Source organism: Neltuma alba, unplaced genomic scaffold, assembly GCF_004799145.2.
Source record: "Neltuma alba isolate B1F8T4 unplaced genomic scaffold, ASM479914v2 tig00010374_pilon, whole genome shotgun sequence".
Lineage (NCBI taxonomy): Eukaryota > Viridiplantae > Streptophyta > Magnoliopsida > Fabales > Fabaceae > Neltuma > Neltuma alba.
Genome location: NW_021635279.1, coordinates 145,524 through 162,703, shown reverse-complemented (window position 1 = coordinate 162,703; position 17,180 = coordinate 145,524). Strand labels below are relative to the sequence as shown.

The following is a 17,180-nucleotide window of genomic DNA, read 5'->3' as shown; positions in this document are numbered from 1 at the left end:
AGGGACGGGGGAGTATATATACACAGATGTGTGTGTGTGTATAACACCAATTTCATCAATATAACATTCTATATTCATTAATCCACAGGCTATCTTTAATGTTGCTTAGTTAGGTTGAATTATGTCCAGACCAAATTGTTGGCCGTTATAGCCAAACATAACCAGCATCTTCAAATTGGTAACTGTATGTTTGACCACTCAAAAAAAAAAAGAACGATATACTTTATCAAGTGGCCAATGTTCTGTTCTGTTCCTTGTTCTTTTAACCTAAGCCCATACAAAAATATGCTGAAAATTATATAAATAAACGCATAAGAAGTCATTTATTACATACCAACTGGAGCTTTTGTAGGTCTATGCACCTGTTATGGTTCAATACCAATCGAAACTTTATGCCCGTCTTTATTATTTTTTCCCCTGGTGGAACACTGATACTGCTGCACAATAATGAAGAGATATATTCTCCTATTACATTGGAATATTGTGCGAAGTAAAAACCAAAATATAGTTGCACCAATAGTGTAATACTCTCTGCACAATAATGCCTACCTAGTAGTGGAAGCTCAAGTTAGGAGCCAATCGATCACCTTTTTAACCACTATTTTGTTGATCATGCTTGATTCTTGGTGCTTTGTCTTTTCTATTTCATGTTTATACTAAGTGGGTGCTTTGGCTAAATTTATAAGTTTGAGCTGCTTCAATCAGGTTGGCTTGGGATTGATTTCTGTTGATAAACAAGACAATATTTGGGATTACATATTTTCCATATAAACCTTTCATTAATTAAGAGATAAAAAGTAGGAATGGGCAGTGAGATATGTAACATCACAAGAGATATTGGAATTATATGAGAGAGAAAGAAAAAGGAGGAGTAATGGGCATAAAACATAAGGATGTCTCAACCACAGACGAAACCAAGTGTCGAACATACCCCACCATTTCTACTTCAAATTGATCTTATCTCCTTCACTTGATTAACTTGTTGGGCAGCCAGTTTGCTCTATCCCCACCACATTTTTCAGGCTTCATACTTCTCTATCGTACGAAATCATCAGAGGACCACCAACATCTTTTATTGCTCTTCTTGCCATTCAACCTTTTTCCTCCTTCAATCAAAACCTGGTATTTCTGATACCTATTCTAAACCCCGCTCTCTCTCTCTGTGTGCTTCTGACATCCCTTCCGATATAGCTGCACATTTTGATTCAAAAATCTATCTAGAATGGAGACGAATTTCAGTTCTTATTATAATCTTCACTGGCTCTCTAGCTTGAAGAAAAGTGATAGGAAACACCATAATGGTCATTCAGAGAAGCCTGATCATGTTGAAGAAGATAATATGTCTCCATCTTTCCATCTACGGAATATTTCAAAACTCATCCTGCCACCACTTGGTGCTTCTAGTTACAACCAGAACCCAGTACAAACAAAAGGGTGGATCATATCTCCAATGGATTCAAGATACAGGTAGGACCTATCCATCTATTAGGAAGAATAAGTTTTAGTTTAGCAATTAGTTTTTTGTTATTTTACTTGGGTTGTTCTTGGACTTCGCTAGCCTAAAATTCTGCCAAAAATAAAATAAAATAAAATAAACTAAGTCCAAAGGTTGCTTCTTTAGTTTGGAAGACACCATCCAGATATGCATATTTAATTTCCAACAACTGTGGAGCTCCGTTTATATTCAAAACTGACATAGCTTTTCTATTTTATAATATATATATATATATTTATATATGATGAATCCAGATGAACAGCTTGGTACTCGATTGTAGTGCGCCCACAATCTTTAATTTTAATAGCCAGCCGACTTACAACAGTTTGAGACAAAAGTGAATTTGTTCATCTCCTGGAATTTATCCCTTTTTAAATTATTGATCCCTTTTAACACTGGAGATATCTGACCACGATGCTTGCAAGCATGATAAAAGGAAAGAATAAAGTATAATTAAAGTGAAAACAAATCAGATCAATCATCATATACGTACATATACGTGTATATCATATTCTTGATGGACTGTGTGTAGGTATTGGCAGAGTTTGATGGTGCTTCTGGTGGCTTATTCAGCATGGGTTTATCCCTTTGAAGTTGCTTTCCTGCACAGTTCTCCAAATAGGGAAATGTTCTTAGTGGACAATGTTGTTGATCTTTTCTTCGCTGTCGACATTGTTATCACATTCTTCGTAGCTTTCATTGATCGAAGAACTCAACTATTGGTCAGAGACTCAAAAAAGATTGCTGCGAGGTATGTTAATCAAACAGTATTCCCTTAATAATATCCATGTCTCTATGAGTTAACAATTGTATTAGAAGCGATGGGTAGAGAGAGTTATATTTCAAAACATGTACTCCTTTAGTCCTGAATTTTTTTTTTTTTTTGCCAACAACCTTTAGTCCTGAATAGGATGGAGAGAATCCTTTTTTTTTTTTTGTGTGTGTGCTTAATATAAGTCAAATGAAAGGATAAATTTACCCGAATTTATTATTTATTTTCTTGGAAAGTATATATATTAAATAAAATAAATTTAAAAATTTATTAAATTTTAAAATAGTGTTAATGAGGTTTAAGGTTTTTTTTTTTTTGGTTTTGATGAAAAATGTTAAAAGTAATTTATAAATAAGATTACATCATAATATAATATAGTTTAAACTTTTAGCAATGCTATGAGATAACTTGGATCCGTATTTGGTGCTCATTACCTGATGAGCAATTTGGACTGTCTAGATCTAATCTGGATGGTCCAGATTTAATGTTTTTAAATAATTATTTTAAAATAAAAAAATTATATTTTTAAAAAATAATAGTTAAGAGATTATTTTTTATTTTTTATCATATACCTATTAAAATAATTATTTTTAAAAAATAAAAATAAAATATGGACCGTCCTGATCGGATCTGGACGGTCTAGATCCGATAAGCATTGAGTGCTCATCAAAACTGATGAGCACCCAATTCGAATCCGAGATAGCTTAATCATTGTTTTCTAATATTATTATCTAATATCAGTTTTATTTCTCTGGTTTAATTGTTGTACCTAAAATGGGTGGGTAGAGAATGTGAGTAGGTTGCAAATAAATGAGACGATAAAAAGTTCAAGCACCCCCATCATTTTATGAGTAAATAATGATGACTTCATAACTCATTTTAGATTTCGTAGGATGTTAGGTTACAATAATTTTATGAGTAAATAATGATAATTTGTTATGAGGATCATTATTATTACTTGGTTTCTCTTTAAAATCAGAAACAATTTCCAAAATCAAAAACAAAAGGAAAAAAAAAAGCATTCAGCAATCTAGAAAGGTCTCCTTATGAAGGAATTACATTATGAGGTCAACAATTTCTCATAAAATAGAAATAAGTTGACTGGGATAAAAGATCTTCTTAAATAAAATATAAAATATTTTTAAATAAAATATCTGATAGATTTTGCATAGTGGCATGTGATAAGCATCTTCATCTAAAGTATATCAATTTTTTTGACATGAATGAAATTAGTACTAATAGTTAATTTTTTTGATTAGATTGATTCTCGTTTTCTTTTGTTGCAATTAAATTAAAAAATTATAGTACAACAACAAAAGTGTTTATGTGTAGAATTTATATTTGTTCTTTATTCTAATTTTTTTAATTTTGTGGATAAATTATATATTTATAAGCATATTTACGTTAACATCCAATATTATCTATTAATACAAATTTTAATATTGTCAATTTTAATTTCTTTTTTCTAAAAAAAAGAAAAGAACTCTCAGTTCTAATTTCTAATTTGAGATAAATGAGATGGCAACAAAAAATTGAGATAAATGATAAAAGACATTAAAAAGGTTATTCATGTTTTTTTTACGGAAATTGTTGGGGAATTGATATGTAAAGGGATGCCCTTTTGGGTACATTTTGGACCAACCCAAAGTAGTGTCCATAACCTAATGTCGGAAACTGGTTTTTTCAGAAAATTATTTTAAAGTCCCGTACAAAGAATATAAATACAAAAAAAAAAGTCCCAATAAATGCCCAAATAGCTCTCAAGTCTCAAATTCTCTTATTTGTAGATTTTTTTTTTTTGAGTATGAAAACATATTTACCTTCTTCTTTTTTTCCAGCAATGAAAACATATTTACATATAAAGGATTTGGCAATTGAGAGCTATTTTTGCATTTCGTTAGGCTTTTTAGTATTCAGAATTCTTGTGTGGGACTTTAAAATTATTTTTTGGACAGAGTGTGGGGAAACAAATAGGTAACGTGACGAAAGCAAATATGGGTCCAGCCCATTTCCAAATGATGGGCCTAAGAACAAAGTAGCATAGCTCCATATGGATTGTAAGGGAAAAATCAATTTTCTGGATCACAAAGTCCTAAAAAATATTTTAAAAACAAAAAGACAATGAATAAATATTAAAATCTTATCTAGTTTTATGTAATATAGTATAAATTTCAATTAACTAAGTAGTGTTAGATTAAGAGATTATCAATTTTGCCAACAACTTGAGTTGGCATATGCCTGCATAGTTTTTTGAGTTCAAATCCTGTTGATAGCTTTAGACTAGGAAGCACGTCCTCATGACTTATAATTAAAAAAGGCTTCAATGCATTTCTAATTTTTCAGGAGTTTTATTTTGATCTCCTAAAAGGAAGATAATAAATTCTTAATTAAAATAACTAAATTTTACACCTTGATCTCATAGTAAATTTTTTAAAACAAAATTTTTTTTTCTTGCATGCAGGTTTAAATGTAAAGTGTAATTGAATGATGGCTATATAACTAGATCTTCTCATAAATTTAATATTAAGTCTTTCTGAGTCAATATATAATATCAATCTTAAGAGCTAAGAGCATAATTCCTTTCCAAAACTTGATTAAGAAAACTCTTCTTCTCAAGCCTTAATCTTTTTACACTTAAACTTGAATTTCAATTTTCAAGTCAACGTATTTTAAAATAAATTTAAGCTTCTTCTTTCTTTTTTTTAATAAGGGTCAAATGAAACACACATTATGTCAACACAAAAACACACTCACACACCCAGCAGCTCAGGTTTAATCATGTGACCTCCTTCCCAAAGAGGGGGTTGGTGCCACTAAAACCAAGGACAATTTTGTTATCTTAAGAAAAATGAAAGGACAATTTTGTATGAATTTGAACTAAGAGGATCAAACTTAAATTGTTCATGACATCAGATAGATCAAAACTGTATTCAAGCTAAAAATGATTAAAAAAAAATCTGAGGAGGAAAAATTCAACATGAACTTCGGTGAAATCAACACGAGATTGATGTCATGAGTGACTTTGTTTGTTATGTTGGGTTAGGTACTTATCAACTTGGTTCGTGATGGATGTGGCATCAACTATTCCATATGAGGCAATAAGTTACGTAATCACAGGCAAACACAAGGTAGGTCTTGCTTGCTACCTTCTGGGCATGCTTAGATTTTGGCGACTCAGAAGAATGAAGCAATTTTTTACCAGGTTCCCCATCTTTCTTCGACCTTTGATATAAATATAAATGAGATTTTGTTATTACCAGACCTTTTGAACTGATGAAAGGATCCCTTTCTTTTGACAGGTTAGAGAAAAACATTAGATTCAGCTACTTCTGGGTCAGATGTGCAAGGCTTCTCTTGGTATGTCATCTTTTCATTTCAATCCATTTCTGAAATTTTTAAACATGACTGCATTGTCAATGATGGACACAGGTGAACAGCTTTAAAATAATGTGACATGAGTATGGTTACATGAGTACCTAATTGGAATGGGTAAACTTAACTTAAAAACTGGTTGTTGAGGTGGGAAAACCATACTATTTTAAATTTTAATTCTCCGTGATTGACCCAACCAATAGCTGCACTTCGCTCAGCCTTCAGCCTGTCAAAACCTTTCATGAGTAGGCCTCTCCAAAACCGTCAACCACCTAACTTTGATACTGATTGATAGGTTGAAAGAAGAATCTACTTAAATAGAATGTGGGACTTAGTTTCTCATACTATTAAGTAATCATCACATTCTTTTATATCTTTTCAAACACACCAAGCGTATGTCTCTGTAGCTAATCAGGTTCCTTCAAAGACCTCATCCATCAAGAGAAAAACACATAAAATGAGCTAATTTCCATCCTAATTAAAAACAGTTGATCAATTAATAGTGCTAGCAACATATCTTTGGTACTAGAGTTATGAATGACTTTTAAAATTAAATTTTCCAACACATTCAGACAGTTTAACATCCCTGTAATACACACGTATATCATATAGTTGGCTTACTTTTGATTGAAAATGTGAGAATATGAAGACAAAATTGTAAAATTTGTGTAGGTAACATTATTTTCGGTTCATTGTGCTGGGTGCCTCTACTATCTCCTAGCTGATCGGTATCCTCGCCAAGGAAAGACATGGATTGGGGCAGTGATCCCAAATTTCAGAGAGACAAGCCTTTGGATCAGATACATTTCAGCCATGTACTGGTCCATCACCACCATGACCACTGTTGGTTATGGTGACCTACATGCTGTCAACACTGTTGAAATGATATTCATTATTTTTTACATGCTCTTCAATCTTGGCCTCACTGCTTACTTGATTGGTAATATGACAAATCTTGTTGTTGAAGGAACTCGCCGTACTATGGAGTTTGTAAGTATTCATAAACATATTTTTAAGAAAAATAAGTAAGCGTGACGCATATTGGGTATAAAAGGCTCGATATTTCTTGTGGATGCAGAGAAATAGCATTGAAGCTGCATCAAGTTTTGTGGGGCGAAATCGATTGCCTGCTAGGTTGAAAGAGCAGATTCTGGCCTACATGTGTTTGAGATTTAAGGCAGAGAGCTTAAATCAATATCAGCTTATTGAACAACTACCAAAGTCCATTTGCACAAGCATCTGCCAGCATTTGTTTTTGCCAACGGTGGAGAAAGTCTATCTGTTCAAGGATGTCTCTAGGGAAATTCTCTTGTCTATGGTATGAACTGCACGTAGTCTTAATGGGTTAGATCAATTGGTGGGAGGGCGTGAAATCTCTTCATATTAACATTGTTTGATTCCTTTTGGGCTATTCCATTTGGGGGGGGGGGGGATTTTAGATACACCCTCCGGTCCCTAATATATAAGCTCCTTAAGGAGTTATGTTTAATCCTAAATATAAAACCTCAATCCCCTTTATTTTCATATTTATCATTTTTTTTCCAAAATTAATTTACCTAACGCATAAATTGATATATAATATAATGTTACACAATGGTATATGAGGAAGATCATGTTACATTTGCTACAAAAAACAAACTTATCTAACTTTCTTAAATTATCTAATTATTTAAGTAGCCCTTGTATTAAAAACCAAAAGTAGTATGTTAGAAGTATATTCAGTCATAATTTTTTTCTTAGTCGTGAAATAGTGTTGACCAAGTACGAAATCAAATTACTTTACTGTATGTGAATAACAGTGCATATCATTAGTATTACTCAAGTTTGAAAGTGAGCTCACTTTAAAGATCTAAAGACTGTCTCGGAAAGTGATTTAGCTTCAATCTACAATTTGGTCGTAACAATTCTTTGGATACAAATCAATGATTTCACAAGCAGACTAATGGGTCAATTAATGTGCAGGTTGCGAAAATGAAGGCAGAGTATCTACCACCTAGAGAGGATGTTATTATGCAAAATGAAGCACCAGATGATGTTTACATCATAGTGTCAGGAGAAGTAGAGATCATTGATTGTGTAATGGAGAAAGAGAGAACTTTAGGGACTTTGCTAACAGGGGACATGTTTGGAGAAGTTGGTGCACTTTGTTGCAAACCTCAATACTTTACCTATAGAACCAAAACTCTCACACAGGTTTTGAGGCTCAAAACCAATGCTCTAATTGAAGCAATGCAAATTAAAAAGGAAGACAATATACAAATACTCAAAAATTTCCTTCAGGTAGAACTTTGACTTTGGCTTATATCGTAGCGATCATGCTTAGGGTTTTAATTCAAATGTCTCAATTGTTCATGTGATGCAAATGCAGCATTTCAAGCAAATAAAAGATATAAGTATTAGAGATTTAATGGTGGAGAGTGGAGAAGAAGAGGATCCAAACATGGCTGTGAACTTATTAACTGTGGCCAGCACAGGCAATGCAGCTTTTCTTGAAGAGCTTCTCAAGGCAGGTTTGGATCCTGACATTGGGGACTCAAAAGGGAAAACCCCCTTGGTAAGTTCATTTATGATATCCGTGCCTTCATTTCTTGCTTTTTATATGTATGGGGGGAGAGGGGGGGAGAGGGGGGTGAAAAGGATACAAATCAAAGTTGAAAACTAGTCATCGCCTTGTTTGCTCCAATCATTTTGGGACATCGCAAATCCTTAGCCTAACTGCATGAACCTAGATAGTTACGGTTTGATTTATTCATTCACAATAACTGTGGTGATCATTACCATTTTGAAATTAGAAAGAAATTGGAAGAAAATACGTAACCAAATTAACAATTTTCTTTGACACAGCACATAGCTGCATCAAATGGGCATGAAGAGTGTGTAAAAGTCTTGCTTAGGCACGCATGCAACATACACATAAGAGGTATAGTATTCCAAATCCCCCTCTCAGTTCCCTCTGCAATTAGCTTTTGACACTATTTGGGAAGTAAAAAGTTTTGTTGCGTTAGCCCTTGAAATCATATTTTTAAGATGATGTTTAAAATAACAAATATACCAAAAAAATTCATAATTCATGTGCTACATATCTTTTTAAGCAATATAACAATATTAATTTTATATACACTTTTTCTGAGCAAACCTTAACAAGTCTTGTTAGTTTCACATTTATTGGTTGATTCAATTTCTAATTATTGGCAGACTTCAATGGTAACACTGCCTTATGGGATGCCATAGCATCAAAACATCACTCCATATTCAGAATCCTCTACCAACTTGCTTGCCTCTCTGATCCACAAACAGGAGGTGATCTCCTGTGTACAGCAGCAGAAAGAAATGATCTAACAGTAATGAGTGAGCTTTTGAAACAAGGATTGAACATAGACTCGAAAGATCGCCATGGTATGACAGCAACCCAAGTAGCCATTGCAGAGAATCATGTGGAAATGGTTCAGCTGCTTGTCATGAATGGAGCAGATGTTTCTGACATAAGAACTCATAATGTTTCTGCTTCTGCTTTGAATGAAATGCTGCGAAAGCGTGAGACCGGGCATCGGATCACAGTACATGAGGCCACACCTAGTGAGCATGTAGTAAGGGGAGATGAAAGTGAGCAGGATGAGGAGGAGCAGAGTTGGGGAAGATCTAGCAAACCTAGCTTCCCAAGAGTGAGTATATATAGAGGCCACCCTGTAAACAGAAGAAACAAAAATTGCAAGGAAGCTGGGAGGCTCATAAGGTTTCCTGATTCACTTGAGGAGCTCAAGAGAATTGCAGGTAATTAACCTTCAAGTTTCTCACTTGCAGAAAATGTCTTTTTTTTTTTTTTAATATTGCTTTCTAATAGTATTTGTTAGGAATTGGGAAAGATCTAGTAGAAGGGACTTAGTTCTCACGTGACAAACCAAGATTCAAACATCCCCCAAAAAAAAAAGAGAACATCTATGCATAAGCAGAAATAAGAAAGAAAAAAGATAAAGAAAGATAGAAAGAAATCCATTTGATCTACTATCTACTAATATGTAAATTCTATAGGAAGCCAAATTATATGAATTAGCTTCTAAATGGTGTCTTGTAAGTTGCGTGAGCTGGTTGGTTGTGTTTAATGATTAAGGTGATTAAGTGATTTAAATTTGGAGTCTTCGAAATTAAGTTTAAATTAGTGTATCAATATATAAGTCATGAACAGTGTTGTTCACTATAAATTGTTCAATCAAGAAATTAACTTGTGGATATTATCATCTTCAACAGGTGAGAAGTTTGGGTTTGAAGCAAAAGACGCAATGGTGACAAATGAAGAAGGAGCAGAAATAGACTCTGTTGAAGTGATTAGAGACAATGATAAACTTTTCATTGTTGGATAGCAAAAATTTAGAAAAATAAAAATAATGTAAAATGTGAACTGCTAGGGGCTTCTCATCCTTCTCTTTCAAACATTAATGAGATATCTCTCATTTTGAAAAAAAGAATAATAATAATAATAATAATAACAATAATAATAATTGTAAATAGTCTCTTATAATAGTCTTATGGATTTTCTTTTTCTGTTTTGATCTTTTCTTGCCATCCACATGGATCTCTTGTTGTCTTTCATTTTGAAAAATGGGGAAATAAAAAAGTGTAAACAGTCTTCCATAATAGAATTATGGGTATTCTTTTTCTGTTTTGATCTTTTCTTGCCTTCCTCTTGGGGACATAAGAAGTTGGTTGGCTTTAAATGATTTTTCAGTAGGATTTGTTGTTCATAATTTTGTTTAAAATTTGATTTAGGGCAAAAAAATTAAAGAAAAGAAAAACTTACGGTCTGTCTGGTGAATTCTTTAACGTTTAAAGAGTTACAGTTGTTTGGGGGGGAAAAAGGTTACAGTCAGGCAGTAGGTGCCATCAAAATATTGCTATTTAAAATAAAAAAAAAGTAAAAACAATGTTTGGCAAAAATATTTAAAGTCCGCTTTTAGAAGCAAAGTTGATTGACACTTTTGTTATAATGGGTGTCAACATTTGTGGTTGTGTAAAATAACCGTTATATATTCCAGAAACCTTTTTCTATTAAAATAAATGGCAAAAAATAATTATACTAAAAGCACATGTACTATGGCATTTGCTGAGTGAAAGTGACTGAGAGTTGACAACTTGACATAATTATAACAATAATAAGCTTACAATAAAATTGAGAATTTTGTATAAAATTGTGAGTTCAAATTATTTATGGAAAAAAAAAAAGGCAATAAGCATATGACTTATAACTATACCAAATATGTAATTAAAAAGGAATTTAATCCCCAAAAAACAAAAAGAAAGAAAGAAAATGGATAAACGTGTAAAAATTTAAAAGAAATCATATTGTTAATAACTCGTGAATAATAAAATTGTTTATATTTTTATATTATTGATTATTTATAGATACATAAACTACAAATTGGATAATAAGTCACTAAATTTCATTGTAATTTTTTCAATTTGAATTTTACTAGAGAAATGAATTATAATAGCGTGTTAGAAGATTAATCTAACACTATCAACAAGTTAATTAATTTATTAATATCTAATTTATATCAAATCATAAAGATTTGCTAGAATTCAATTAATTTATGGAGATGATGCTTAATATAAGACATCTTGCAGAAGGATTCTATAGTTCTATAACCCACTTTGCAAAGAGTCAATAGCATCAAATTGTTGTTTAAAACCAAAAACCTTATTGTATTGTAGAGAGAGATTATATATGAAAAAATTTAAAGATGATTGTTGGCAAAAACAATTAAAGATTACTAGGATAGATGGAAAAATCTCGTAAAAAGAAGTTTGAAATTACTAAATCTTAAATAAAAAATTCTAACAAAATATGTTGTTATTTGAAAATCTAGTATTATCAAAGCCTATAAAAGTATTGTTACGATGTCATAAAATTTAATTTAAAATTTAGTAATTTTAAGTTTTCTTTTTTTAGGATCCTCCCAAGATAAATTGGCTTTAATTGGAGGGTATTCTTAAAATGTAGTCATAATTTTTACTATTTTAATGATATAAACCATTTTTAATTGCTTCTTTTAATCTTATGAAGTAATTAGAACTTAAAATTGTCTTATACTATCTTATTCATATTCATAAATCACTTTTAACACATTTCATCAAAATTTTAAAAAAAAATTTAAATCTTATTAGTTACACTTTAAAATTTAATGATTTTTCAATATTACTTCTATTTAATATAAATATTTTTTTAAAAAAATAATCTACATAATAACAAATGAAAAGTAAAATGGTGCATTTAGACTAAAAATTGAATGATATATAAGAAAAAATTCTAATAAAAATGTATTATTATTTGTCAATCTAGTGTTATCAAAACATATAAAAGTGCTAGTATGGTGTTACCAAATTTGATATGAAATTTAGTATTTTCTTTTTTTTACGAGTCTCCCAAGACAGATTGATTTTAATCGGAGGGTATTCTTAAAATGTAGTCATAATTTTTACATTTTAATGATATAAACCATTTTTAATTGCTTTTCTTAATCTTATGAAATAACTAGAATTTAGAATTGTCTTAAACTCCTTTGGTCCTATTTATAGGACAGAGAGAGAAGACATTTTTTGGTCCTATTTATAAGGCACTGAGAGAAATTTTTTATATGAATGTACAATTTTACCCCTCATTTATTATTGAGTTGACTTTGTTTGTATCAAGTATAATGTATATTAAATAGGGATAAAGTTGAAAAGTTATTAAATTTTAAATGATAGTTAATAAAGTTTAAAGTTTTTCTTAGTCACACATACTGGAACTGTCTTATAAATAGAACCAGAAGAGTACTATCTTATTCCTATTTAAAAATCACTTCTAACATGTTTCATCAAACATTAAAAAAAAAGCTTTAAATCTTATTAGTTACACTTTCAAATTTGGCGACTTTTCAATATTACTTCTATTTAATATAAACATTATTTTTAAAAAATAATCTACATAATAATAAATAAAAAGTACAATGGCACATTTAGACTAAAAATGGAATGATACTCCTCTGGTCCTATTTATAAGGTGCTTTTAGTATATTTCACACAAATCAAGAAAAAATTTAAAATGTATTAACTCTCCATTAAAATATAATAATTTTTTAAATTACCCTTATTTAATATATGCACCTCTCAAAAAAGATAATTACATGCGTTATAATAAATAAAGGATAAAATAGTATATTCACACTGAAAATTTAATTAAACGACTTATAAATATGATAAAAAAACTCTCTCTCTACCCTTTAAATAGGACTAGAGGAGTATATATTATAAGTAGGATAAAAAAAACCTCCTACCTTTACCTTTTATATATATATATGTATGTATGTATGTATGAGAGGAAAGTAACTTTTTTTTGCTGGAGGGAGGAAAGTAATTTTAGAGGGTGTTTAAATAAAAACCAAACTATAATTTTAAAAGTGTTTTTAGGGTATATGAAATAAATATATAAAAAAATCTGTCTCGTTTTATGAAAAAATATTTTTGAAAAATATTTTTTCATCTTACCAAACTTTTCCATCTTTGCCAAACATTTTTTTAAACTAGGACGTTTTACTTTTGAGGTGAAAACTGAAAAGAGTGCGCAAATACGGGGAGAGAGTGGGCAGGAAAATATTGACGAGGACCCCAAAATACATGAATAACTTAATTGATGTGATTTAGTGTTGAAGGTTGCATTTGGCCTTGAAATCAGCAGATGATTGAAGAAGGGTAATTAAAAGTGATGTCATTTCATGATAGCTTAGTTTGATTTTGGTTTTTGGTGCATTGTATTCTCATTTCAAATATTTTCAATGATTATGACTCTTAAAAGCTATAATCAATTTGGGGAATGTAACCAATACACTTTATCTCACAAAATGTGCCCATCAAGCCACTCGTGCTTTTATTTTATTTTAATATACCTGCGCATCAGGACAAATTAGTATTTAATATTCCTATTTATTCAATAAATACTAAGGAGAATAACAAAAAAAAACTGAAAATTACTAAATCTTAAATTATGTTTGGTAACACTAAATTTGTAATTTACATATGATAGCAAATTTTTATTAACATTCTTTATTTAGCATCTGCAAATTTCTAACTTCTTTTTTTGTCATTTTTCCTAAGTATTATTCCTCTGATCTTTAATATAAGATCTATTTAACTATTTTGATTAAATTAAAAAATTAGTTAAGTTAGGTAATAATCATAAATATAACATATGTTTTCCAAAATACCCTTAGTTAAAACTTCTTTAAAAAAATGACATTTGAAAAAATGTTATTTTATTAAAAATATAAAAAGGTTGAATTGATGTTTGTGTGGAATTAATGAGTAATAAATACTCACTCACTTTATAAACTATATAGGTGTATTATTAATGAGTAATAAGTATTATTGTGGTATTTAATTATTTAATACAGGTAATTTAGGAAAGAATTGGTAAATATGATAAATAAGTCCTATATTTAGGACCAAAATCAACCTTCTAATTAGATTTTATATTAAGGATCGAAGGAGTATCTTGCAATCAAACTTTAAATGAAGATCATCTTAAAAAATTGTAATTAATACCCCATTTAGTAATTTATAATAAGGATCACTAATTCATTCTATAAAATGCCTTATAATAATAAGGATATCAAAAGTAACTAGGTTAAACAGATGAAACACAGTCGATGAGTGAAAAAAACATGTTGTTCATTAATATCTGGAAATTTTCCTTGCATGGTCTGAGGCAGTACTTGTGATATTTTGGCCATTTTATTTGGCATAAAAAAAAAAAAAGAAGTTCAGATGTTATAGATGAAAAGAATTGCTTTAAAAAGGTTATTTGTAGGTAAACTTAACCAGGCTTGAATCACTAGAGGACTACCACGTCTGAATCTTTTCTGGGCAAGGAAAGTTATTTGTAGGTAAACCTAACCAGGCTTGAATCCTATTTTTTGTTACTTAGAATCATGGGAACACGTCGGACAACATACATATATATACACACATACACACACAGTAATTCCATAATTTATACACAACTCAAAATTAGTCTTCTTAGTCAAGATTTATTAATAATATAATTTCTTATAATTTTATAACTGCACTGACATTTCATGCAAATGAAGCTACTTTAGTTTAATGCACAGAATAGAATGTTGGGACCTAAAGCAGAAAGAATCTGTACAGTAATGTGTAAAAGCCTGCCACTACACATAACTTATCATTCTCATCTCTTTTAATAACAATATTTAAAAAAAAAAAAAAATTAGGCTACGTACAACCTCCTTTAGCCTTTAAAAAACCATAAAAGGTTGGTGTTTAAAAACATGGGGAAGAAAGAGAAAGAAATATCAGAGAGAACAAATCAAAATGGAAACATAAGAAGCAGAATCTTTGTTAAAGTAGTCAAACTTTTGCACCCAGGAAACACAATCCAACATATCCTATTTAAAAGAGCTTCATGAATGTTCATTTGCCTTCCTGCCATTTTTACCCAACTGAGTCAGTCCATCAAGGAATAATTAATTACCAAGAGAGGAAAAAATAAAGAAATAAAAAAAAGACATTTTAGTTTTCATTCTGCACATCTTTTTTCACCATGACTTGTCTCTCCAAGACACTTCTTTTTCTTTTCCTTTATTTTCTTCTCTCTTTGCCTCACTTTATTACCAGGATACCAGCCAGCCCATTTCACAATAAAAACAGCATATTCTCAATCATCCACTCCACCGTACAGGAAACACCCATGATTGCACCCAGTAGCATCTTGATTTCACCATGGAAAACCTCTGCTATTAAGCTACCAAATTCTTTGATTCTTTAGCCTTCCAGTTTTATATATATACGCCATCAATCTTCTTCACTTTTCTTCCCTGTTAAACCCTCTTTTTTTTCCAACTCTTATTGTCCTACTCTCCATAATACTGATGGGTTCTTCATATACCGCATCATCTGTCAATGGTTTCTACAACTTCCTTACACAAGGACTAGATGAGCTTCACCAATCCTTCGTGTCCCATAACTTCATGTCAGTTCAATTCCTTTCAGAGGTGCTCTCATCTATCCAATCTTTCCATTCACAGTTAACAATTTTGGTCCAAAAGCTTCGCTTACCAGTTGGAGGAAAATGGTTGGATGAGTACATGGATGAAAGCTCAAGGCTATGGGATGCTTGTCATGTCCTGAAATCCGCCATTTCTGGAATGGAAAATTGCTGTTCAGCTGCCTCCACTGTTGCTTCCTCACTGGATACCTATCATCATCTCACTCCAGAGATTTCACGTCAGGTTAGTGGAATACACTAATCCATCGCAAAAATCATACACCTCAAGAACACCATAAATGATTGGTTTTGAAAAATGATTCTGGTCTATTCTTTTTGTCCAAATCTTTTCTTTTTTATCTTTACTTGCATCAAGTCAAAGAAACTTAAGAAAATACATCACTTTCTTGAAGATATACTTACCAGTGGTTTCACCCTACTAGTGAGTTAGAAAGTTTAAAGGCACAATTCATACGGAGAAATAAATCATGGACCACGTATTCTTCTCAAGAACCAAACAGTCCAAACTATATATCTACTAAAGAAATTTTTCTTAACATGCACAAGGTCAGAGAAACTTAAGAAGGTTCCTCATTAGGTTAAAGATCCACTAATTAAACATGTTTTACTGCACATTATGCAGAGTTTGAAGAATAAATTCACGGCTTGTAAATAGCGTAGTTTTAGATAAACTTTACATTATATATATATTGATGTTTCACACCGACTAATTAATTAATTTTAAAAGCACAATTCATAGAGTGAAGTAAATCATGGATCAGCTAATCTTTTCAAGAACAAAACTATATACTTATAGTTTAATGAGGGGATTTTCTCATGGGTATTTTCACAAACAGATTATCCGCGCAATAAATATATACCAGAGAGAAATTCTAGCACTGGAAGAGGAGAACAAGGGCTTGATGGAAACAAGAACTCAGCCACTGTCTCTGTGCCTGAACCAGAACATCCCAATGGAATCAAAATTAAACGCGTTCAGTGGGTTTCGAGGCGTTCTTCACGCAATGAGGAGCGTGAGTTCATTGCTTCTGCTGATTCTTCTTTCTGGGTTCGCTTACGGCTGGTCTGCCTCCTGCTTTCAACAACGCGACATGGAAGAACAAGCAGGTTTCGGAAGAGGGTTGACGGATTCCATGGCGAGATTGGAGCGAAAAGTGAGAGAAGAGATAGAACAGAGTGAAGCACAAAGCGGGATTTTGCTGTTCGAGTTTCAGCAAGCGAAGATAGCCATGGAGGAACTGAAGGAGGGGTTGGAGAGAAGAAGAGAGGGATATGAGGGAATTGAGATTGAAGAGAAAGCTGAGAAGTTGAAGAGTTGGATTGGGATGTTGAGATGTGGGGTTGAATCCATTGCAGGACAGATTGATGATTTGGTTGATGAAATAGTGCAAGGAAGGAAGAAGCTTTTGGACATGTCCAGTTATAGGTAGACGCTGAGACGAAGATGGCCATAATAATAAAAATTTATTACAAGTCCATGGAGT

General features: G+C 31.6%; 2 protein-coding genes across 2 annotated transcripts; both read left to right on the top strand.

Annotated features, from left to right (window-relative positions):
• The first annotated feature begins 1,007 nt into the window (after positions 1-1,007).
• Positions 1,008-10,011, top strand: LOC114756163 (potassium channel AKT2/3-like). The gene is made up of 11 exons (XM_028945077.1): positions 1,008-1,467; positions 2,028-2,246; positions 5,311-5,469; positions 5,567-5,624; positions 6,312-6,629; positions 6,718-6,957; positions 7,602-7,919; positions 8,008-8,193; positions 8,484-8,559; positions 8,835-9,410; positions 9,885-10,011. The coding sequence occupies exons 1-11, from the start codon at positions 1,223-1,225 to the stop codon at positions 9,995-9,997; spliced, it is 2,508 nt and encodes an 835-aa protein (XP_028800910.1). The 5' UTR covers positions 1,008-1,222; the 3' UTR covers positions 9,998-10,011.
• A 5,094-nt stretch (positions 10,012-15,105) lies between these two features.
• LOC114756185 (uncharacterized) lies at positions 15,106-17,180 on the top strand. Its single transcript, XM_028945100.1, has 2 exons — positions 15,106-15,919; positions 16,533-17,180. Exons 1-2 carry the CDS (start codon positions 15,560-15,562, stop codon positions 17,124-17,126), a joined length of 954 nt encoding a protein of 317 aa, XP_028800933.1. The 5' UTR covers positions 15,106-15,559; the 3' UTR covers positions 17,127-17,180.